This window comes from Manis pentadactyla, chromosome 10, assembly GCF_030020395.1.
Source record: "Manis pentadactyla isolate mManPen7 chromosome 10, mManPen7.hap1, whole genome shotgun sequence".
NCBI classification, from domain to species: domain Eukaryota; kingdom Metazoa; phylum Chordata; class Mammalia; order Pholidota; family Manidae; genus Manis; species Manis pentadactyla.
The window spans coordinates 87,928,157-87,954,075 of NC_080028.1; the positions used below are offsets into that span (position 1 = coordinate 87,928,157).

The following is a 25,919-nucleotide window of genomic DNA, read 5'->3' on the forward strand; positions in this document are numbered from 1 at the left end:
TTCCAGCACCCCACGCATGTACTGTGTCTGCGCTCTGGTGCGGATGGCTAGGGCTGGCTATTTAGCAGTTCTGGTATCCCTCTGTCTTCCCTCTCCGACTCCTCTCCTCCTGCCGGGAGCTGGGGTGAGGGGCACTCAGGTCCTGCCGGGCTGCGGCTTGTATCTTACCCCCTTGGTGAGGTGCTGGGTTTTCGCAGGTGTGGATGTAGTCTGGCTGTTGTCCTGTGTCTTCTGGTCTGTCTTTTAGGAAGAGTTGTATTTGTTGTATTTTCAAAAATATATGTGGTTTTGGGAGGAGATTTATGCTGCTCTACTCACGCTGCCATCTTGTCTGTCCAGCTCGCTGGGTCTTTATTTTTACAACCACCAGGCATGCTTTCAAGACAGGAGGGTCCAGTGACTCCGTCAGCACCCCTTCATCCTTCCCCAGCTCCTCCATTTCTGGGGCTGATGGCCCCTTTCTCTCCCCTCTGCTGAGTGCCTTCTCTGCCACAACCTTTATCTTTTTAACTGTGCCTCACAGCAATACCAGCTCAGTCTTTAGAAACTCTCTTACCTTCACCTCATTGCTTCACAGCTGGCATTCTCGTGACATCCCCACCTCTGCTTCCCTCAGGAGTTTGTCTTTTTCATTTACGGCTTTTTCCTCCTTCAGACCATCTGGCAGCGCTGCTGTTTCATTCTGTACGGAATCTTAGCTTTTCAGTGGCACCTTGCTGCCAGTGTTCTTTTTCTGTGTTCTGTCACATCAATGCCTTTTCCTTCTTCAGGGAATCTACAGAAGTTTGCAGCTCGCGTTCTCGTGCCGCCATTTCTTCGGTCTTTTTCAGGAGCTTTTCCTCTTCTGTAGACTTTTTTAATACTGTGAGAGGCAGCCAAACTGCAGTCCCCTCTGCCTCACAGGCACAGTCTGGCTATCAAAAGACCTACTTAACTATACCAAGGGTTATCCTTACTGCCTCAGGTATTACCCCCACTTGCCTCTAGTTCGGGGGTGGTGCTCAGTCCTCTAGGAGGCAAGCCACTTTAGACCACATACCCATTGGGGGACAGTCCACTGTCTCCCCATTCATAGGGCCAGCCTGCTGAATCACCCCTCCCCCAAGGGCAGCCTGTCTTTTTCCTTGATCAAGAATGAACCCTGCCGACTTTCGCCAATTGTCTTGCCCATGGGTTTCAGTCCCTGGCAAGATCGCTGTGGATTCAGTGTGACCAAAGAATTGACAGTCGAATGTTTCTTTAGGGTGAAAGGGTTTATTACCCAGCTTGTTCTCCCAGTGGTAGGTCAAGCACTAGTGTCTATGCCTCTGCCCAGAGCACTGGGCCAAGCTCTCTATATAGTGCAATAATAGCTTATTGCCTAAAGATGTGGAAGTGGTAGCCCAGTAACCAGCCAGTTAAATCATGAAGTGGTTTAAGTTCAGTGAGGATCCTGGCCATAGGAACCCCAACTTCCCCACAGTAGGGAATTACTTCTGAGACATTTAATGCTCTCAAGGTCATGGTCACTTTATTTTCCTCTACCTTTCCTTTCCTTTTCAATTTTACATCTTTGGTTTTAGGTCTGAAATAGACTTTAAAAAAAGCCAAAGAATTCTTTTATTTTTAAATATTTTATAATATAATGTAACTGGGGCCTTTTAATTTTTGCATATAATGTCCCACATTAAACTGATTACTTTTATAATAGACAAGAATGACTCATTGATGTTTGCTTATAAATTTTTTCAGTTCCATCTGAAAATGAAGAGTTGAGAACTCTTGTTAACAGAAGGAAAATTGTTCATTAACTGCATTTTGATTATATTTCATAATTTGGAATACTGATTTTTACGACAGAATTGTGAGTTTGTTTCTCATTTTTTACATTTGATGCTTAAAAGTGCTTTTTCACTGATTTCATATTTTAGGGCAAGTCCCTGGAGTAACAGAGAAGGTAGAGAAGTTAACTCTGGGTTTCACTGGTTTACCTGTTATTTTTTTTTAATTTTTAATTTGTTTAAAAGTTTTTAACTTGTGTTACATTTTATTTATTTATTCATTTTTTATTTTCATTTTGTTGTCATTAATCTACAATTACATTATGAACATTATATTTAATAGGGTCGCCCCTTGACCAAGTTCCCCACCCCACCCCAAACCCCATCACAGTACTTTCCATCAGTGTACTAAGATGCTGTGGAATAACTACTTGTCTTCTCTTGTGTTGCACAGCCCTCTCCATGCCCCCCCCACATTTTACATGCTAATCATAATACCCCCTTTCTTTTTCCCCATCTTTATCCCTCCCTTCCCTCTCATTCTCCCCAGTCCCTTTCCCTTTGGTAACTGTTAGTCCATTCTTGGGTTCTGTGATTCTGCTGCTGTTTTGTTCCTTCAGTCTTTCCTTGTTCCTATTCTCCACATATGAGTGAAATCATTTGGTGTTTGTCTTTCTCTGCCTGGCTTATTTATACCCTCTAGCTCCATCCATGCTGTTGCAAATGGTAGGATCTGTTTTCTTCTTATGGCTGAATAATATTCCATTGTGTATATGTACCACATCTTCCCCATCCATTCATCTACTGATGGACACAGGTTGCTTCCATTTCTTGGCTACTGTAAATAGTGGCTTTTGGATGTAGAGTTCTATAGATGTCTATTAGGTCCGTTTATCTGTTCTAGTGTGTTGTTCAGTGTCTCTGTATCCTTACTTATTTTCTGTCTGGTGGATCTATCCTTTGGTGTGAGTGGTGTGTTGAAGTCTCCTAAAATCAATGCATTGCATTCTCTTTCCTCCTTTAATTCTGTTAGTATTTGTTTCACATATGTTGGTGCTCCTGTGTTGGGTGCATATATATTTATAATGGTTATGTCCTCTTGTTGGACTGAGCCCTTTATCATTATGTAATGTCCTTCTTTATCTTCTGTTACTTTCTTTGTTTTGAGGTCTATTTTGTCTGATAGTACTGCAACACCTGCTTTTTTCTCCCTATTGTTTGCATGAAATATCTTTTTCCATCCCTTGGCTTTTAGTCTGTGCATGTCTTTGGGTTTGAGGTGAGTCTCTTGTAAGCAGCATAGAGATGGTGCTTTTTTATCCATTCTATTACTGTGTCTTTTGATTGGTGCATTCAGTCCATTTACATTTAGGGTGATTATTGAAAGATACGTACTTATTGCCATTGTAGGCTTTAGATTCATGGTTACCAAAGGTTCAAGGTTATCTTCTTTAGAATCTTACTGTCTAACAACTTGCTTATTGAGCTATTTTAAAGACTGCCTGGTGATTCTTTATTTTTCTCCCTTCTTATTCCTCCTCCTCCTTTCTTTATATGTTGGGTGTTTTATTCTGTGCTCTTTTGTGTTTCCTTTAACTGCTTTTGTGGGTGGTTGATTTTATTTTTTGCCTTTAGTTAGTATTTGGTTGGTCTGCTTTCTTTGCTGTGTTTTTATTTTCTCTGGTGACATCTATTTAGTCTTAGGAGTGCTCCCATCTAGAGCAGTCCCTCTAAAATACCCTGTAGAAGTGGTTTGTGGGAGGCAAATTCCCTCAACTTTTGCTTGTCTGGGAATTGTTTAATCCCTCCTTCATATTTAAATGATAATCGTGCTGGATACAGTATTCTTGGCTCAAGGCCCTTCTGTTTCATTGCATTAAATATATCATGCCATTCTCTTCTGGCCTGTAAGGTTTCTGTTGAGAAGTCTGATGATAGCCTGATGGGTTTTCCTTTGTAGGTGACCTTTTTCCTCTCTCTAGCTGTCTTTAAAACTCTGTTCTTGTCTTTGATCTTTACCATTTTAATTATTATGTGTCTTGGTGTTGTCCTCCTTGGGTCCCTTCTGTTGGGGGTTCTGTGCACTTCAGTGGTCTGATCGATTATTTCCTCCCCCAGTGTGGGGAAGTTTTCAGCAATTATTTCTTCAAAGACACTTTCTATCCCTTTTTCTCTCTCTTCTTCTTCTGGTATCTCTATAATGTGGATATTGTTCCTTTTGGATTGGTCACACAGTTCTCTTAATATTGTTTCATTCCTGGAGATCCTTTTATCTCTCTCTGCATCAGCTTCTATGTGTTCCTGGTCTCTGGTTTCTATTCATCAATGGCCTCTTGCATCTTATCCATTCTGCTTATAAATTCTTCCAGAGATTGTTTCATTTCTGTAATCTCCTTCCGGACATCATTCTTTAGCTCTTGCATATTTCTCTGCAGCTCCATCAGCGTGGTTATGAGTTTATTTAGAATTCATTTTCAGGGAGATTGGTTAGGGCTGTCTCTTCAGGGTTTGCCTCTGTGGTCCTGGTCTGTATCAAATTCTTCTGCCTTTTCATGGTGATAGAGGTATTTGTGGGGAGCTGGTGCATGTGTTGGCTAATAGAAAGTCTCTTCTTGCTGGTTTGTGGCCTTCCTCTGCTGGGAGAACAGTGACCCCTTGTGCCTTGTGCTGGGTAGCTGCATGCAGACAGGGTTTCTAATTCTTGCCCGGCAACTGGAGCTCCATGGTTGCTGTGGGCATGGCCAGCCTCTGGCTGCTTCTCCAATATTGCGGAGCTGCGTCGGAGGGCGCATGGGTGGGAGGCTGTTTATCACTGTGAGGGGCCTCCGAACTTCGCTGCTGCCCAGGGTGTTAGGGCGTTTGGAGTTCCCTGGGATTCCCAGCTGCTGGGCTAAGTGTCCCGGGACGCTTCCATCCAGCTGTGGGGTCCCTGTCCCTTTAAGTCTTTCAAAAACCTCTCGCTTTTCTTTGTCCCAGGTGCGCCGGCTGCGGGGACCCGCTCACAGGTCTTACTGTCCTGTTTCCCTAGTTTCCAGCACCCCGCATATGCACTGTGTGTCTGCGTTCTCAGTGTGGATGGCTAGGGCTGGGTGTTTAGCAGTCCTGGGCTCCCTCTCCCTCCCCACTCTGACTCTTCTCTTCCCTCCAGGAGCTGCAGTGAGGGGCGCTTGGGTCCTGCCGGGCCGCAGCTTGTATCTTACCCTCTTCACGATGTGCTGGGTCTTGCAGGTGTAGATGTAGTCTGGCTGTTGTCCTGTGTCTTCTGGTCTCTCTTTTAGGAAGAGTTTTATTTGTTGTATTTTCAAAAATATATGTGGTTTTGGGAGGAGATTTCCGCTGCTCTACTCATGCCAACATCTTGGTGCTCTCCCCTACTTGTGTTACATATTTTGTACAGAGAATTTTGAACATTCACAGAAGTAGCTAATCCCTGTCATTGCCCAGCTTCCAATGTGGACTGTCCTCCCTTTTGTATTAGTTTGGTGCATATCTCAGACATTGTGTCATCTGTGAAGTGTTTTCATTTTTAGGTAAAAAGGGTTATTACTGTTGAGTCTGCTCACTGATTCACTAGGGGCTGTGCATTGAAAATGGATAGGTATTGAGGGCAGTCTAGGGCTCGGTGGTAGGGTTGCTGCCAAGGTGAGTTATTTTGAATTTCTGTAGCTCTTAGTAAGATCTTATGAATGCCTCCTCTAAAGTTTAATACAGACTTCATGTATGGTCTTGAAATTGTTAATTAGTGCTCTACCATTTTCCAAAAAGATACTGGGATAACTTAAAAGTATATATACATATAAGATTTAAAAAGAGAGGAAGGAATCTGTGTGAAGGGTGAATGAGGGTGATCTTGTACTATAGAGTCACTTTCAGAGAATACAAACAAGTGTAATGCTAGGCCTTTTGTTGTGATCGGAGGTGTGCTGCTACATTTTCTAGTGGCAAAGGACGTAAAAAGGAAACACCAATTTCATATCCTTCAGATTTCTTTCTATCACTGGAGACACATTATTAAAAGGAGCTATTCGTTTGGCAAGTGGAGGAGTAACTTGATCTCTGAGCAGATTATTGTTTGGGCAGCCCAGAGCACTTCTGTTTAACTTATTTTTGGGGTTCTCAGATGTATTAACCAGTAATAGCTATAATTTATTGATCTCCTATTATGAATTGGGCATTGTGCCAGGTGATTTTATTTCATTTAATCTTCAGCACATTCTGCTCCATAAATAATCTTTTCCCTTTTTTCAAGTGAGGAAATTGAAATTAAGAGAAATAACTTGCTGAATTTAGGCAGTGTATACTCAGATTACTAAAAATATTTGACATCTAGATAAGTGGATTGTAAATTTGTTTTGTGCTTGTATGTGTTTGAGTATATATTTACTCTTTGAAGAAATAAAAGGCTCTGGCATGTCTTAGGTCATTGTCTGACTGGAAATGTATTCACTTTGGAGAGAACAGGGCTGTGGACCATGCGGTCGTGATGAACCTTTTTATTCATGCTACGTGTTCATGCTTGTTGTGTTGTTCCTTTCATTGCATGTTGCCAATTCTGGATTTCATTTCTTTTATTTTAAATACAGAGAGAAAAGGAGCAGCAGGAAGAGGAAACTAGTTTGTTCAGGAACACAGTGAAGAATGAAGCCAGTGAAAGAAGAGCTATGATAACTCCTGCTCTCCGAGAAGCCCTTATTAAGCAAGGTGAAAATTCTCAAGAAATTGTTTTAATACTATGCTCTGGAGCATTCTAATTTAATGCCAAAAAAGGAAGGATAAAATAGGGATTGCCAAGAGGAAAGAAGGTAATGAAGTCCTTTTCTAGTTATCCCAACAGCTCTGTTATGGTGGCAGTGACAGCTGTTTAAGGAGTCACTGCCTAATTTCTGTGAATCACTTGTGTGGTGGTTGCCTGGCTGGCAAATTTCCTCTTTGCTTGGCTTATTGGGATGTTAGCATCAGTGTGGCTCAGGTATGCAGACAGAAAATGCCATCACTTGCTTCTTTACAAATCACTGTTTACTAAAGAAAAATAATTAAATAGAGAAAAAAGCATATATTAATATTAGGCTGGGTTAATTAAAAGAGTTTTATATAGAAGCATATCTGGATTTTTGTGGTCATGCCTTATTAAGGAGGCTGCAGTTGAATGAACAAATATAATACTGGGTTCCTGTAGAAGAAAGAGTAGTGAATTGGAAGTCAGTAGACTGATTTCCTTCCCTCCCTTCTGTAATTATTGAGAATCTTTTATGTGGCAGTTCCAGCAATACAGAGAAACATCATATACAGATCTCCTTCAAAGGAATCATCAACCTTTTAGAGCAGATAGATAAGAATATACAGATTATCTATCTATCTATATGTGTATCTCTATATATGTAAAGTGTATAAAATCTGCCTCTTAAATTGAGTATTTAGACTATTTAAAGTGATTTTATGATAGGTTAAAATCTATCATCTTGCTGTTTTCTGCTTATCTCATGTGTTCTTTGACTTTCTTTTTCCTGTTTTTTGCTTTCTTTTTGATTAATTTTTTTATCATTTTGTTTTATTTCCTTTGTTGGTTTATTAGCTACAGCACTGTTTTGTTATTTGGTGGTTATGTTGAGGTTTTATACTGTATCTCTTTATCATATCATAGTATATCTCTGAGTGGTGTTTACAGTACTTCATGAATAGAAGAACCTTTGATAGTATACTTCCCGTTTCTCCCTTCTCAACCTCTGTATGCAATTGTTACACATTTTGCTTGATGTGTTTACTTTTACAAAGTTATAAATCTTATACTACATTGTTACTCTTTTGGTTTAAATAGTTTTATCTATTGAAAATTTAAATAATTAGAAACAGTCTTGTATATTGACTCCTGTAGTACCACTTTGTGCACATCTGTGTTCTCTCTGTTAGCCTTTTCCTTCTGTCTGAAGGACTCCTGGCATTTCTTGTAGTGTGGGTTTGTTGGTGATGAATTATTTCAGCTTTTGTATATTAGAAAAAGGATTTATTTTGCCTTCATTTTTGAATAATATTTTTGGATGGATATAGAATTATAGGTTGACCATTTTTTCTTTTGATGTTTAAAAGATGTTGTTCCACTGACTACTTGCTCCCCTAGTGATGTTTTTGACCCCCTGGCTACTACTTTTAAGATTTTCTTATAATTACTGATTTTGAGGAATTTAATTGTAATGTGTCTTAATGCAGTTTTCTTCATGTTTCTTTTACTTAGGATTTGTTGAGTTTCTTGTTCTACGGATTTATAGTTTTAATCAAATTTGGACACATTTGGCCATTCAAATATTTTTTTGTCACACTTTCTTTCTCCTCTTCCTTGGGGACTCCTCAATTCCATGTATATAATAGGCTATTTGAATTTGACCAACAGCTCACTGATTCACTTTTTTTTTTTATTAAGGTATCACTGATACACACTCTTACGAAGTTTTCACATGAAAAACATTGTGGTTGCTACATTCATCCATATTATCAAGTCTCCCTATACCCCATTACAGTCACTGTCCATCAGTGTAGTAAGATGCCACAGAGCCACTACTTGTCTTCTCTGTGCTACACTGTCTTCCCTTTGATGCCCCCACACCATGTGTACTAATCATAATACCCCTCAATCCCCTCCCTCTCCCACCCATCCTCCCCCACCCCTCCCCTCCCCTTCCCCTTTGGTAACCACTAGGCCCTTCTTGGAGTCTGTGAGTCTGCTGCTGTTTTGTTCCTTCAGTTTTGCTTTGTTGTTATACTCTAGAAATGAGGGAAATCATTTGGTACTTGTCTTTCTCTCCCTGGCTTATTTCACTGAGCATAATACCCTCTAGCTCCATCCATGTTGTTGCAAATGGTAGGATTTTTTTTCTTCTTATGGCTGAATAATATTCCATTGTTTATATGTACTACCTCTAATTTATCCATTCATCTACTGATGGACACTTAGGTTGCTTCCATATCTTGGCTATTGTAAATAGAGCTGCAGTAAACATAGGGGTGTATATGTCTTTTTGAATCTGAGAATTTCTTTTATTTGGGTACATTCTAGGAGTGGAATTCCTTGATCAAATGTTAATTCTATTATTAGTTTTTTGAGGAACCTCCATATTGCTTTCCTCAATGGTTGAACTAATTTACATTCCCACAAGCAGTGTAGCAGGATTCCCCTTTCTCTGCATCCTCACCAACATTTGTTGTTCCTAGTCTTCTTTGTGTGTGTGTATACTTTTCTGTATGCATAGTAGGCTTTATTAGAAAGTTCACATATAGAAAAAAATAACAGAGCAGGGGGAAGTAAAGAGGGATACATTTGAAAAAAGATAATACATGAGTTGACAACTCTTAAAGTTGGATGATGAACACTATTCTAGTTTCGTATGTATGGCAATTTTTTATAATACAAGATGTTGAAAAAGATTACTTATGAACTTAGGAAACTTGAGTAAAAAGATTCAGAAGCAAGATATAAAAGTAGTACATCCTTTAAAACTAGACTTTGATTTAAGATATAGTGCATTAAAAATAATCAATTTTTCTTTATAATATTGCTGAAAGTGACAATTTTTCTAAGAAAAATCCTTGGCATAAATATGAAGAAGAACTCTGCAAACTAAGATACAGAGGTCTTCTAATTCTGGTGGAAAGTTGTTCATATTTTGTAGTATAGTACAATACTTAAGACTTTATATAAGAGAAATAAAGAATAAAATCTGTCTCCTAAAAACAAAGCAAATGAGTTGGTTCTGATATGAGTAAAACTAAGAGTTTTCATCATGTCAGCTATGTGTGGACATCTTTTGCATTAATCCTGATATTCTAATTCTCCCTCCAGCCCCTCTCCCTGTCTCTTAGGAGTCAGTAATGTTTATCAAATACTAGGAGACAACTAGCAGCCTAAGAAAGATATATTAATAGTGATTACTGCATGCAGAAAACTACCAAGAAATAGACAAGCCTCCTTGGTTTTATAACAGTCATATTATATCTAGCAGTTAGAGGATCTTATGAATTTAAAAGCAGTGTTTTCTATTTAGCTGAAGAACAGAATTGGCTGCACTGGAACACATCAGTGAATCCAAATTTGTCTTTGATTTTTCTTAAAATGCCTCATCCCACTCAAAAGGATTATATGAACATCATTACAATTATAGTTATTCCCCAACTTACAGAAGGGTTGTGTTCCAAAAGTTTACCTCTAATAAGTTTTCTGGAACTCAGATCACATTTTCTTGCTGAAACAACTTTATAAAAGGTAGATAGGCCAATCAGGTCAACCCACGTACTTCTATAAAGCTCAAATTTACTGGACCTACTATGTTTTACTGTAGTACTGTGGGGTTTTCTCCAACTACCATCTTGCACCATTTCTTTGATAAATGCAATAGGGACTCAGGGAATACTACTCCTCTCTAATGTCTGTGCACATGTGTGCACGCATACCCCTTATCCAGGTCTGTGTGCCAAAATTCCTTTACTCACCAGTATAAGCATACTGGAGCAGTGTGAGGTGAGGGGCTCTGCATTTGTAGGCTGGAGGAAGTCAGGGTTGCAGAGCTTATTAAGGACAATGGTCATGGAAGGTCTATAGTTAAGTGTTCCCATGGGGCCTCACAGAATCAGGGTAGAAACAGTGGATTCTAGCTCCCACCAGGTTTACCTTAACAGAAAGATGGCTAAAAATATTAGAAACTTCCTAATAATCTATTTTAATACATACTTTTTATAAACTCAGAGCAAACTTTAGGTTACTTTGTGTACTTTAGCTATATCCAAAGCTGTAACAAGGGTCTCTCATCTCTAACTGGAGAGATGGAGGAGGGTCCTACATAGCAACCAAACTGATGGCCTCCTTGACGACAGCAACACACCATCCCTGGGCCACAGGAGAAGGTATTAGCAGGAGGTCCTAGAAACCAGTGTCTAAGGAGAGAGCTGCCTATATTTGGGATCTGTTTTCTACTCTACCTAAAGGCAACTGGATTTCATTGCTTAAAGATTCTTAAGCCACAAGATTGTTTTCATGGCTGCAAGAAAAGGGTGTAATAAGCCCAGAGATAAAATGATTTAATTTCATATGCAAATTCTCATATACTTATTAATTTGACTATTTGAAAGAAAAATATATACAGATTCAGTAATTGCACAAAACTAGGTATTCTATTATTTAGGCCTCGTACCAATTTGTGTATATTTTTTAAGTTCAGGACTTTATGAGCACGATTCAATTACACAGTGCTACCATAAGATCTTAACTGTATTTTTAGAAAGTCCAGATCCTGAAATGTGACACAGCTTTCCAGAAATCACTATAGAATCACATCAGAGTTCCAGATCCCCCATCTCAAACTCAGCTGAGGTCTACTCCACCTGCCTGCATAGGTGTTGGCCTTGTTCACGAGATCGGTGCAGGCATGCACATCAGCAAAGGCCTGAATTCCTAAGCAGTTGACAGGGTGAAGCTGAGACTCCAAAAATTCACAAGTTGTCTTCACATCCTGTAACTGTAACAGACCAGCTGCTAGGAGGACCTGAACATTTTCTTATGTAACCTGAATTTCTGCAGTGTAAACATAATCAGTTAGCATCTGCAGGGTCCAGCCATCTACCTTTTTTTTTTTTTTTTTTTTTTTTTCCATCTACCTTTTTTATTTGAACTTTCTTGGCTCGGCTCTTACTCATCTCACCTGTAAACATGGTGTGAAAATAAGGACTACAGGCAGCCAGCGCCACTCAGTGAGGAGAGATTTCCATGTCTTCAGCCACAATTGTGATATGGCACAGCAAATTTTGACTTCTTAACTCATTCATGACTTTAAAAGCTTTCTTCCTATGCCACAGGTTCACTGTCACTGGGCAGTGTTTCTCTGTATTGTCTTTTGAATTGAAAGGCTTCTGGTGACCCTGCTTTGTGCACACGGGAGACGATGGTGGCGTCTCCTATGTGAGTCGTCACAGGCTTCAGAACGCGGGCTTCGATCACTCCAGCACCATTCCAGCCACTGACCAGGGCTCCGCCCACCCACAGTGCCACGTTCCATCAGCCCCTAGGGAGCCACGCTCCACTCATTGTGCACCCCCTTGGAGGACCCCGTGGCCATGTCCGGGCTGGGCACTATGTCAGCCTGTGTGCCCTGCGCTCGCCCAACTACGGGGTGGCGGTGGCAGTGGCACCAGTGAGTTCACGGCTCTGTTCCTAGTCTTTTTGATGAAGGCCATCCTAACTGGTGTGAGGTGATATTTCATTGTGGTTTTAATTTGCATTTCCCTGATAATTAGTGATGTGGAGTATCTTTTCATGTGCCTGTTGGCCATCTGAATTTCTTCTTTGGAGAATTGTCTGTTCATATCCTCTGCCCATTTTTTAATCGGGTTATTTGCTTTTTGAGTGTTGAGGCATGTGCATTTTTAAATATATTTTAGATGTTAACCTATGTTGGATATGCCCTTTACAGATACAATCTCCCTTACTGTAGGATGCCTTTTTGTTCTGATTAGTGTCCTTTGCTGTACAGAAGATTTTAGCTTGATGTAGTCCCTTTTATTCATTTTTGCTTTTGTTTCCCTTGCCCGAGGAGATGGGTTCAGGAAAATGTTGCTCAGGTTTATATTCAAGAGATTTTTGCCTATGTTTTCTTCTAAGAGTTTCATGATTTCATGACTTACATTCAGGTGTTCTATCCATTACAAGTTTACTTTTGTTACGGAGTTAGACAATAATCCAGTTTCATTCTCTTACATGTAACTTTCCAGTTTTGCCAACACCAGCTGTTGAAGAGGCTATTTCCCCATTGTATATCCTAATGGCTCCTTTATCGTATATTAATAGATCATATATGGTTCGGCTTATATCAGGGCTCTCTAGTCTGTTCCACTGGTCTATCGTTCTGTTCTTGTGCCAGTGCCAAATTGTCTTGATTATTGTGGCTTTGTAGTAGAGCTTGAAGTTGGGGAGCGTAATCCTCCCAGCTTTATTCTTCCTTCTCAGGATTGTTTTGGCTATTCGGGGTCTTTTATGGATCTATATGAATTTTAGAACTATTTGCTCTAGTTCGTTGAAGAATGCCTTTGGTATTTTGATAGGGATTGCATTGAGTCTGTAGATTGTATTAGGCAGAATGGCCATTTTGACAATATTAATTCTTCCTATCCATGAGCACAGGATGTGTTTCCATTTATTGGTATCTTCTTTAATTTCTCTCATAAGCATCTTGTAGTTTTCAAGGTACAGGTCTTTCAGTTCCTTGGTTAGGTTTATTCCTAGGTATTTTATTCTTAGTGATGTAATTGTAAAAGGAATTGTTTTCCTGATTTTCTGTGAGCTCCTCATTAGTATTTCTGTGTATTAATTTTGTGTCCTGCAACTTTGCTGAATTCAGATATTAGTTCTTATAGTTTTGGAGTGGATTCTTTAGGGTTTTTTATATACAATATCATGTCATCTGCAAACAGTGACAGTTTAACTTCTTCTTTACCAATCTGGATGCCTTTTATTTCTTTGTGTTGTCTGACTGCCATGGCTAGGACCTCCAGAATTATGTTGAAAAAAAGTGGGAAGAGTGGGGCATTCTTGTCTTGTCCCCAATCTTAAAGGAAAAGCTCTCAGCTTCTTGCTGCTATGTACGATGTTGGCTGTGGGTTTGTCATATATGGCCTTTATTATGTTGAGGTACTTGCTCTCTATACCCATTTTGTTTAGAGTTTTTATCATGAATGGATGTTGAATTTTGTCGAATGCTTTTTCAGCTTCTATGGAGATTATCACATGGTTTTTGTCCTTCTTTTTGTTGATGTTGTGGATGATGTTGGTGGATTTTCGAATGTTGTGCCATACTCGCATCCCTGGAATAAATCCTACTTGATCATGATGGATGATCTTTTTGATGTATTTTTGAGTTCGGTTTGCTAATATTTTGTTGAGTATTTTTGCATCTATGTTCATCAGGGATATTGGTCTCTAATTTTCTTTATTTGTGGTGTCTTTGCCTGATTTTGGTATTTGAGTGATGCTGGCTTCATAGTATGAGTTTGAAAGTATTCTGTTGTCTTCTACTTTTTGGAAAACTTTAAGGAGGATGGGTTTTAGGTCTTCACTAAATGTTTGATAAAATTCAGTGGTGAGTCCATCTGGACCAGGAGTTTTGTTCTTGGGTAGTTTTTTGATTACCAGTTCAATTTTGTTGCTTTGGTAATTGGTCTGTTGAGATTTTCTGTTTCTTCCTGGGTCAGTCTTAGAAAGTTGTATTTTTGTAGAAAGTTGTCCATATCTTCTAGGTTATCCAATTTTTTAGCATATAATTTTTCATAGTATTCTCTAATAATTCTTTTTATTTCTGTGGTGTCTGTACTGATTTTTCCTTTCTCATTTCTAATTCTGTTTATGTGTATTCACTGTTTTTCTTGATAAGTCTGGCTAGGGGTTTGTCTATTTTCTTTATTTTCTCAAGGAACCAGCTCCTTGTTTCATTGATTCTTTCTGCCGTTTCATTCTTCTCGATTTTATTTATTTCTTCTCCAATCTTTATTTTGTCCCTTCTTCTACTGACTTCTGGCCTCATTTTTTGTTCTTTTTCTAGTTTCATTAATTGTGAGTTTACACTATTCATATGGGATTATTATTCTTTCCTGATGGAAGCCTGTATTGCAGTATACTTCCCTCTTAGCATGGCCTTCGCTGCATCCCACAGATTTTGTGGTGTTGGTTATTGTTGTCATTTGTTTCCATATATCTCTGTTTTTATTTGGTCATTGATCCATTGATTATTTAGGAGCATGTTGTTAAGCCTCCATGTGTTTGTGGGCTTTTTGTTTTCTTTGTGTAATTTGTTTCTAGTTTCAGACCTTTGTGGTCTGAGAAGCTGGTTGGTACAATTTCAATCTTTTTTAATTTACTGAGGCTCTTTTTGTGGCCTAGTGTATGATCTATTCTTGAAAATGTTCTGTGTGCACTTGAGAAGAATGTGTATCCTGCTGGTTTTGATAAATGTTTGATAAAATTCAGTGGTGAGTCCATCTGGACCAGGAGTTTTGTTCTTGGGTAGTCTTTTGATTACCAGTTCAGTTTTGTTGCTCTGGTAATTGGTCTGTTGAGATTTTCTGTTTCTTCCTGAGTCAGTCTTGGAAAGTTGTATTTTTGTAGAAAGTTGTCCATATCTTCTAGGTTATCCAATTTGTTATCCAATTGAGAGAAAAAAGCAAGTGTTCTGTAGTGTCTATTAGATCCATCTGTTCTGTAGATGTCTATTAGATCCATCTGTTCTAAGTTGTTCAGTGCCTCTGTTGTCCTTACTTATTTTGTGTCTGGTTGTTCTGTCCTTTGGAGTGGTGTGTTAAAGTCTCCTAAAACGAATGCATTGCATTCTATTTCCCCCTTTAAATCTGTTAGTATTTGTTTCACATATGTAGGTGTTCCTGTGTTGGGTGCATAGATATTTATAATGGTTATATCCTCTTGTTGGACTGCCCCCTTTATCATTATGTAATGCCCTCCTTTGTCTCTTCTTACTTTCTTTGTTTTGAAGTCTACTTTGTCTAATACAAGTATTGCAACTCTTTTTTCTCTTCATTAGTGGCATGAAATATCTTTTTCCATCCCTTCACTTTTAGTCTGTGTATGTCTTTGGGTTTAAGGTGAGTTTCTCCTAGGCAGCATAAAGATGGGACTTGTGTTTTTTTCCGTTCAATGCCTCTTTGTCTTTTGATTGGTGCATTCAGACTATTTACATTCAGGGTGATTATCAATAGGTATGTACTTAATGCCATTGCAGGCTTTAGATTCATGGTTACCAAAGGTTCAGGGTTAACTTCCTTACTGTCTAAGAGTCTAAGCTAAACTCACTTACGATGGTATTACAAACACAATCTAAAGATTCTTTTTTTGTCCTCATCTTCTTCATCCTCCATTCTTTATTTATTAGGTATCATATTCTGTACTCTTTGTCTATCCCTTGATTGACTTTGGGGCTAGTTGATTTAATTTTGCATTTGCTTAGTAAGTAATTGTTCTACTTTCTCTACTGTGGTTTTATTACCTCTGGTGACAGCTATTAAACCTTAGGAACACTTCCATCTATAGCAGTCCCTCCAAAATACACTCTGGAGATGTTTTGTGGCAGGTAAATTCTCTCAGCTTTTGTTTATCTGAAAATTGTTTAATCCCTCCATCAAATTGGAATGATAATCTTGGTGGATAAAGTATTCTTGGTTCAAGGTCCTTCTGCTTCATTGCATTAAATATATCATGCCACTCCCTTCTGGCCTGTAAGGTTTCTGCTGAGAAGTCTGATAATGAGCTGGATGGACTTTCCTTTGTATGTGATCTTATTTCTCTCTCGCTACTTTTAATAGTCCTTATCCTTGATCTTTGCCATTTTAATTATTATATGTCTTGCCTTTGTCTTCCTTGGGTCCCATGTGTTGGGAGGTCTGTGTACCTCCATGGACTGAGAGACCATCTCCTTCCCCAGATTGTGGAAGTTTTCAGGAATTACCTCCTCAAAGAAACTTTCTATCCCTTTTTCTCTCTTCTTCTTGTAGCCCTATAATAAGAATATTGTTCCATATGTATTGGTCACACAGTTCTCTCAATGTTCTTTCATTCTTAGAGATCCTTTCTTCTCTCTCTCTCAGCTTCTTTGTATTCCTCTTCTCTAATTTCTATTTCATTTATAGTCTCCTCCACTGTATCTAATCTGCTTTTAAAACCTTCCATTATATGTTTCATTTCTGATGCTGTGTTCTGTAATTATTGTATCTCCGTCCAGAATTTATTTCTGAATTCTTGAATATTTTTCTGTACTTCCATGAGCATGTTTATGATTTTTATTTTGAAATCTCTTTCAGGAAGATTCATGAGGTCGATTTCATTTGACCCTTTCTCTGGTTTATTTATAATTTTACTTTGAACCAGGTTCATTTGGTGTTTCATGTTTGTATGTGGCATCCTCTAGTGCCCAGTAGATCTACTCTCAAGCTGCTCAGCCTCTGGAGCAATGTCAAAGGTTGCAAGGGAGCGGGGTTGGTGCCCTGTTCCCTGAGGTTTATTCTTTTCTCCAGGTGTATGCAGTCTGGCACAGCCCTCTTTCCTGTTGCTCTTTCATGATTAGTTGTTTTAATTATATTTTCGTATCTTAGGTGGTTTTAGTAGGAAGCCTCTGTCTCACCTCTCATGCCACCCCCTTTAATCTCCTCCTCAGTTTCATATATTTAATGAATGAACTCAAGAAGGCAAATATAAGGGTGATCACAGGGAGAAAATTGAAGAACTTCAGTCTCTAAAATAGGCGTGAGGAAATGCTCTATTACTGTGCTCTGTCTTAAAATTCTCTTCCTAAATTTTTCAAACATGGGAAATCATGATACAGTTCCATTAAAATCAGTTGCCTAAAATGCATATGAAAACTCTGCAATTCAGATGAAGGCCTTGCACTATTACTTCTGATTCAGTAAATATGAACATATATAAATGTTTTGACAACCAGAAGAATATTTTTAGTTGCATGTTTTTTATTTTGAAGTTTTTTTCAGGAAGATTGATGAGTTCAGTTTCATTTGGCCCTCTTTCTGGTTTTTGTGGGATTTTGGTTTCAACCAGGTTTTTTGACGTTTCATTATTTGTAGGTGGTGCCCTCTAGTGCCCTGAAACCCTACTCTCTGGAGCTGCTCAGCTCCTGGAGCAATTGTGGAGTCACAGGGGAGCAGCAGTGGTGTCTGTCGGAAGGACAGAGGTCTTTCCTGTTTCCGGCTGCAGTGCCTGTCTCCTCTGCCAGGGCCAGTGGGCCAAGATCACAGGGAGAAGCCTCTAATGCTTTGTACTTGTGGTGATGTAGGTGGGGCCGGCCTCTAGCTGGCCTGGCGCAATGTTGGGGGCAGCTTGTTTGCGAGCCAGTACCTGCTGGGCAGAAGTGCAGCAGGCTGCATATCATGGTTGGGGTCCTTGAACTGTGTAGCCAGTCAGGGGGATAGAGCGCCTGAAGCTCCTGAAAGTTCCCAACCTCCTGGGCAGTGTGCCTGGACAATTTTGTCCACCTGTCCTTTCTCCTGAGCACCAAACTCTGTGCAGTCTTTTTGCCCCTTTAATAGCCCTCTCGCTGTTGTGAAGTCTCTCAGAGTGCCCGCCTTTCTTTTGTCCCAGAGTGGCTGGTTGTGCATACCTGTTCTCCATAAGCAGCTGTAATCTCAGTCTCTCCAAGTGTTCTGCCTGTGTTAGCTCTCCAACCCTACTAATCTCCAGAGCACCATATAATACAGGTTCATGCTCCAGGACTGGGTGTTCAGCAGTCTTAGGCTTCCACCCCCTTCCCTTTCTGTTTTTCTTCCTCCCTCTGGTGAGCTGGGGTGGGGGAAGAGCTTCGGTTCCTCTGGATCACGGCTTTGGTTCCTTACCTTTTTTGTTGAGGTATGCTGGTTTTCCCAGGTGTAGACAGTCTGCTGCTTACTTCTTTCCTGTTGCTCTTTCAGAATTTGATGTATTTGCTATATTTTCATATTATATGTGGTTTTGGGAGGCGGTTTCTGTCTCACCTCTCATGCCGCCATCTAAAATCCTCCTCACTAATGCTCTTTTAATTAAAAAGGATTATTTTTTATTTTCAACTTTTCATTTTTGGATAGTTTCTGTTCCTATGTCTTCAAGTTTAATTTCATAATCTTTTCTTCTCTCATGTCTAATCTTCCATTAATTCTATCCAGTGTATTTTTCAGTTTAGACATTGTAGTTTTCATCTCTGGAATTTGGGGTCTTTTTATTCTTCTGTGTGTCTATGTATCTTTTTGACCCTATGGAATACAGTTATAACTGTTTTAATGTTCTTATCTTTATTTGCTGGATTATTTTCCCCATTATTATTGGTTGTATTTTTTTTCTGTTTGCATGCTTGGTAATCTTTGATTGGGTATCATATCTAATTTTACCTTATCAGGTGCTAGATATGTTTGCATTTCTATACATTTTCAGAGCTTTGTTCTGCAGTGAAGATAAGTAACTTGGAAATAGATTGAGCCTTTTAATCTTGATTTTATGATTTATTGGGGAAGACCAGAGCTGGCTCAGTATTTGGCTAATTATTTCCCATTATTGAGGCAAAACATTTATGTGTACTTTGCCCATTGCCTTGTAAATCTTGAGATTTTCTGTGTAACATGTAGGAACAGTCACAGTTTATAGCTGGCTGTGAGCACCAGGCATACCTCTGATCTTCTCAGGTGGTTCTTTCCTGCTCTTGGGTAGTTTTTCTCCCAAGTATGCATTAAGCAGTATGCAGGCAAATACATATAGGAATCCTTCACAGACTCTTGAGTTCAATCTCTGTGTAGCTTTTGACTCAGTCCTGTGAACTCTAGCCATGTGGTTCCCCAGACTCTTCTTTCCTTGTCCTCAACTCAGGGAGACTACTGAGCTTTGCTTGGGTTGCCTTTCTGCTGCATGGTCTGGAAACTTTCAAGGCAGGAAGCTTGAGAAATGGTAGGGCTCATCTTGTGTGTTTCCTATTACTCTGGGATCACTGTCCTTTGTTGTCTGATGTTTCATGTCTTGAAAACTATTCATATATTTTGTCCATTTTTTGTATTTCAGGTGTGATAGTAACCCCTCTTACTCTCTCTTGGTTAGAAGCAGAATTATGCACTATGATTTTTCAGCAACTGCGAACTGTTGGCTTTTCTAGGTGTTGTGGTCAGCTACAAGTCTGTCCATCCTGTCCTGTGCTGGTTTTTCATACCTAACTAAATGCAGAATTTTATAGACCTCTTTGTATCTTGGGACAGAAAAATATAAAGAATGTAATAAAGTGTGATTTCTGTGATAGTGCTAGGAAAACATATAATGTACTAATCCAAAAGAAGAACTAGAATTTTCTCTGGAAATCTTTTAAATGTTTATTGTGTATCTGAGATTAGCATTCACTTGGACTCAGTTCCATTTTCAAGTAGATAAGCAGTGGTTTGTTTATTTATATATAAGATGTTCACATAAATGTGGAAAAGGATAAAAGACAAAGGAACATAATGTTGCCACCGGAGACTTGTAATCCAAGCTGACATTGTTCCATTAATCATCACACTGTGAATATGGATGTTTAACCCACCACTCATCTACTTATGCCATCATCCAGACTGTATTTCTCCATTTATCTCATTTGTCTGGAAGTCGAGTCTTTTTGTGCAAAAGACTCATGATAATTATGGCTTATTACTTGAAACCTCATGAGAACTTTATTAAATGCTTTCTGAAATCAGAATGTTCTGCTTGTTTGCTCTACCAGTTTGTTAAAAAAGACAGTATGATTACTTTGGCCTGCTTTTCCATACTTTTCATGTCTTATGTGGATCAACCATTTTAAATAATAGGTTGTGGAGTGTTGTTGATAGTTCATGATAGGTTGTAGTTTCTAGAATTACATTTTTCTACTTTTTTGGACAATATTGTTTTTGGTGGGGGCAAGGAAAGTGGCTTTATTCAGAAAGCAAACAGACCAGAAAGATGGAGGATTCTTGTCCTAAAGCACCATCTTAACTCAGGGTTGATTGTGAGCTTCTTTTTTTTTTTTATTTTTTATTTTTTTGAGAGGGCATCTCTCATATTTATTGATCATGTGGTTGTTAACAACAATAAAATTCTGTATAGGGGACTCAATGCACAATCATTAATCAACCCCAAGCCTAATTCTCAACAGTCTCCAATCTTCTGAGGCATAATGAACAAGTTTTTACATGGTGAACAGTGCAAGGGCAGTCATCACAGAAACTTTTGGTTTTGATCACGCATCATGAACTATAAACAATCAGGTCAATTATGATTATTCGTTTGATTTTTATACTTGATTTATATGTGAATCCCACATTTCTCCCTTATTATTATTATTATTATTATTATTATTATTATTATTATTATATTTTGAATAAAATGCTGAAGTGGTAGGTAGATGCAAGATAAAGGTAGAAAACATAGTTTAGTGCTGTAAGAGGGCAAATGTAGATGATCAGGTGTGTGCCTATAGACTAAGTATTAATCCGAGCTAGACAAGGGCAACAAAACATCCACGGATGCAGAAGATTTCTCTCAAAACAGGGGGGTGAGGATTTTGAGCTTCTTTTATGCTATGAAAGGGGGAGTGGCAGGGGGTGCAAGTTAGGAAGTGACTGAAGGCTACAGACATCTGGTTACCAGCCGGGGTCCAAGGAGAGCTGAGAAGCTCTGTGTCCTTGGTTAGCTGACTCTCTCTCCGCCAACTAGGTCTGGTCCCGACATTCCCAAAACTCTTTGACAAGGCAGTCATAATTTTTTTTTTTGGACAGTATTTTTAAATGTTAATCTCCTGTTGCCCTTTTGATTCTTTATCTTTTTAAAAGATTTCGGTGATGAAAATTTTCCAGTCATTCAGTTGAAATACATTGTTATATGCTTTTGCTTTATGACCCAGCATATGATTCATTTTTATAGATGTTCTTTAGGTCTTTGAAAAAAAAGCTTGTGCATTCTGTTGTTGTTGAGTGCAGTGCTGTCTGTAGGTCCTTGATCTAGATTACTGTGTTGCTCAAGTCTTAGAGCTCTATGAGGTTTTGGTCTGTGAGATTTTTTAGATGTTGAGAGATGTTAAAATCTCTCCTCTTGAGTTTTGGTCTATGAGATCTGTTACATGCTGAAAGATGATTTTGGATTAACCTGTTATTTATGTATTTCAAATCTATACTAATAGATGCATACATATTTTAAATTGTTTTATCCTGTTGAATTAAATTTTTAATGTTTTCTTCCATTGGGCTATTGCCTACCATTATTTAAGCAAAGAAAAATGATTTTCTTATAATTCTGTGATCACCTTTTGATATGAGGCTTTGAATTAATTAATTCAATTTTGTATTTCCCATTTTTCCATTCAGGTTATCATTTGATTGGGAGCCACTCTGGGGTGAAGCTTTGCAGGTGGACAAAGGTATTTCCTTTTATTTAAATGTTATTTCTGTTTTATGTAACTTTTGCATGACTATTATATTCAGTCACTTTTACCATTTTAAATGTACCCTTTACATTTAATAAAATATAGTGGTTTTGAATGGATTTATTAAATGAATTCAACAAATTTTGATACATGCAAAAAACCCTTATCCACCACCCAAATTAAGATTCAGGCTATGTTTCTAACCCTGATCAGTTCACTTGTGCCCATTTTTAGTCAATACCCCCTCCTTCACATCCAGTTGTTCTAGTTGCTATTACTGTCGTCCAGTTTTGCCTGTTCTAGAATTTCATTTGAGTGGAATCATATAATGTGTAGTTTTCGCAAGTGGCTTCTTAAACTCAATATAATGTTTTTGAGATTCATCCATGTTGTAGTATGCCTCAGTAGTTCATTCCTTTTTATTGCTGAGTACTATTCAGTAGTATGATATACCACAGTTTTTAATCTTTTGAGAGACATTTAGGTTGTTTTCAGTTTTTGGCTATTATAAACAAAACTACTATGAGCATTCTTGTATAATGCTTTTGTTGTGTGTGAACATAACTTTCAGTTTCCTTTGGTTTATATGTAGGAATGGAATTGGTAGGTCATAGGGTAGATATATATTATAAAAACATCTCCAGATCTGTTTTCAGTGTGTTAAATTTACATAACTTATGAAAATTCTAGTTGCTACATACATATTCACACCATCATGTAATATTGCAAGTCTTCTTAAATTTAGCTATTCTAGTGAGTGTGAACTGATATCATTGTGGTTTTAATTTGCATTTTGCTGATGACTATTGATGATGTTGGATACCTTTTCCATGTGCATTTTGGCTATTCATATTTGTGAAGTGTCTGTTCAAATCTTTTGCCCAAATTGGGTGACTTCATATTACTGATTTGTAGGAGTACTTTCTCTATTGTGAATATGAGTCTTTTGCCTTGTGTGCATTGTGAATATTTTTCTGTGGTTTCCTTTCTCATTACCTTACTGGTAATTTTTGAGGTTTTTAATTTGAATAAAGTCCAGTTTCTAATTATTTTTTGTATATTAAGTCTTTGCTAACTTCAAGGTAACAAAAATATTCTGTGTTTTCTTCTGGAGTTTTAAAATACAGTTTTAGCTATTTATATCTGCTGTTTATCTTGAATTAATTTTTCTGAGTATCATAAGATTCCATTCACAACCCCCAATATGGATATTCAAGTGTTCTATCACCATTTGTTTAAAAATACTTTCTTTTCAGCATTTAATTATTTTAACAGATTTATTATTTTGTAGAAAATAAATCAACTGTATATGGGTAGGCCTGTTTTGGGGTCATCTTATTCTCTTCCAGAGATGTATTTGTCTATACTTATGCCAATGCCACATTGTCTTGATTACTGTAACTTTGTAATATATCTGAAATCATGCAGTATATGTTCTCTGTCTTGGTATTTTTATTTCCAAGATTATTCTACTCCTCTGGTTACTTTACCTTTCCATATAAATTTTAGAAACAGCCTATTAGCTTTTTTCTTTCTTGGCCTGTGAATTTTTATTGTATACATTTGTTCTTTTTCTTAGATTCTGTATTTGTCTATTTTGCATCTGTTCACTACAGGGCCAATTAATTAACTATGTTCTCTTTCTTCTGTATTTTTGGTGCTTTGATATTTGGGGGCCTAATAGATCTGGGGAGAGGGTGCCCCTCCTAGAGCCGACAGTAGCTAATTCCTAGGGGTGATACCAGCTAACTTTGAGAAAAGCCATCCTTAGGCTATGCTCTTGCTCCTCTCTCTGCCTCCTGAATAAATCTGGTGCTCCTCTGTCGCCCTGTGTGGTGTGTTGTGCCCCTTCTCTCATGAGATATAAGTAATATATGGTTGACTCTAGAACAACATGGGTTTGACCTGCATGAGGACACTTAGATACCATTTTTTTGAATAGATATTGTATAGTACTGTAAGTGTATTTATTTTCTCTTACAATTAAAAAAAACTTTATTTTGGTATCATTAATATACAATTACATGAGCAACATATGGTTACTAGACTCCACCCATCATCAAGTCCCTACCATATACCCCATTACAGTCACTGTCCATCAGTGTAGTAACATGGTATAGAATCACTATTTGTCTTCTCTGTGTTGTACAGCTCTCCCTTCCCACATTATGTCTGCTAATCGTAATATCCCTTTTTCCGCTTGTCCCTCCCTTCCCACCCATGCTTCCCAGTCCCTTTCCCTTTGGTAACTGTTAGTCCTTTCTTGGGTTCTGTGAGTCAGCTGCTGTTTTGTTCCTTCAGTTTTTTTCTTTGTTCTTATACTCCACATATGAGTGAAATCATTTGATACTTGTCTTTTTCCGCCTGGCTTATTTCACTGAGTATAATACCCTCTAGCTCCATCCATGTTGTTGCAAATGATAGGATTTGTTTCTTCTTATGGCTGAATAATATTCTGTTGTGTATGTGTACCACATCTTTGTCCATTCATCTACTGATGGACACTTAGGTTACTTCCATTTCTTGGCTATTGTAAATAGTGCTGCAATAAACATAGGGGTGCACCTGTCTTTTTCAAACTGGGCTGCTGCATTCTTAGGGCAAATTCCTAGAAGTGGAATTCCTGGGTCAAATGGTATGTCTATTTTGAGCTTTTTGAGGTACCTCCATACTGCTTTCCACAATGGTTGAACTAATTTACATTCCCACCAGCAGTGTAGGAGAGTTCCCTTTTCTCCGCAACCTCACCAGCATTTGTTGTTGTTTGTCTTTTGGATGGTGGTGGTCCTTACTGGTGTGAGGTGATATCTCATTGTGGTTTTAATTTGCATTTCTCTGATAACTAGCGATGTGGAGCATCTTTTCATTTGTCTGCTGGCCATCTGAATTTCTTCTTTGGAGAACTGTCTGTTCAGCTCCTCTGCCCATTTTTTAATTGGATTATTTGCTTTTTGTTTGTTGAGGTGCGTGAGCTCTTTATATATTTTGGATGTCAACCCTTTATCGGATCTGTCATTTTTGAATATATTCTCCCATACTGTAGGATACCTTTTTGTTCTATTGATGGTGCCCTTTGCTGTACAGAAGCTTTTCAGCTTGATATAGTCCCACTTGTTCATTTTTCCTTTTGTTTTCCTTTCCCGGGGAGATATGTTCATGAAGAAGTTGCTAATGTTTATGTCCAAGAGATTTTTGCCTATGTTTTTTCTAAGAGGTTTATGGTTTCATGACTTACATTCAGGTCTTTGATCCATTTTGAATTTACTTTTGTGTATGGGGTGAGACAGTGATCCAGTTTCATTCTCTCACATGTAACTGTCCAGTTTTGGCAGCACCATCTGTTGAAGAGACTGTCATTTCCCCATTGTATGTCCATGGCTCCTTAATCGAATATTAATTGACCATATATGTTTGGTTTAAAGTCTGGAGTCTCTAATCTGTTCCACTGGTCTGTGGCTCTGTTCTTGTGCCAGTATCAAATTGTCTTTATTACTATGGCTTTGTAGTACAGATTGAAGTTGGGAAGTGAGATCCCCTCCACTTTATTCTTCTTTCTCAGGATTGCTTTGGCTATTTGGGATCTTTGGTGTTTCCATATGAATTTTTGAACTATTTGTTCCAGTTTGTAGAAGAATGTTGTTGGTAATTTGATAGGGATTGCATCAAATCTGTATATTGCTTTGGGCAGGATGGCCATTTTGACGATATTAATTCTTCCTAGCCAAGAGCATGGGATGAGTTTCCATTTGTTAGTGTCCTCTTTAATTTCTCTTAAGAGTGTCTTGTAGTTTTCAGGGTATAGGTCTTTCACTTCTTTGGTTAGGTTTATTCCTAGGTATTTTATTCTTTTTGATGCTATTGTGAATGGAATTGTTTTCCTGATTTCTCTTTATATTGGTTCATTGTTAGTGTATAGGAAAGCCACAGATTTCTGTGTGATAATTTTGTATCCTGCAACTTTGCTTTATTCTGATATCAGTTCTAGTAGTTTTGTAGTGGAGTCTTTAGGGTTTTTTATGTGCAATATCATGTCATCTGCAAATAGTGACAGTTTAACTTCTTCTTTACCAATCTGGAGTCCTTGTATTTCTTTGATTTGTCTAAGTGCAGTGGCTAGGACCTCCCGTACTATGTTAAATAGCAGTGGTGAGAGTGGGCATCCCTGTCTTGTTCCTGATCTCAGAGGAAAAGTATTCAGCTTCTCGCTGTTCGGTATGATGTTGGC

The 25,919-nt window shown here is 38.3% G+C and overlaps 1 protein-coding gene across 7 annotated transcripts in view; it reads left to right on the top strand.

Moving 5' to 3' along the window:
- The window catches only part of LOC118923724 (S-adenosyl-L-methionine-dependent tRNA 4-demethylwyosine synthase TYW1), a 312,259-nt gene that overhangs the window by 70,063 nt on the left and 216,277 nt on the right, over positions 1-25,919 (top strand). For all 7 annotated transcript variants that reach the window (XM_036907895.2, XM_057487213.1, XM_057487212.1 and 4 more), the window contains 2 exons: positions 6,344-6,461; positions 21,636-21,688. In XM_036907895.2, coding sequence (XP_036763790.2) covers positions 6,344-6,461; positions 21,636-21,688 — 171 coding nt within the window. The remainder of the gene's footprint in view (positions 1-6,343; positions 6,462-21,635; positions 21,689-25,919) is intronic.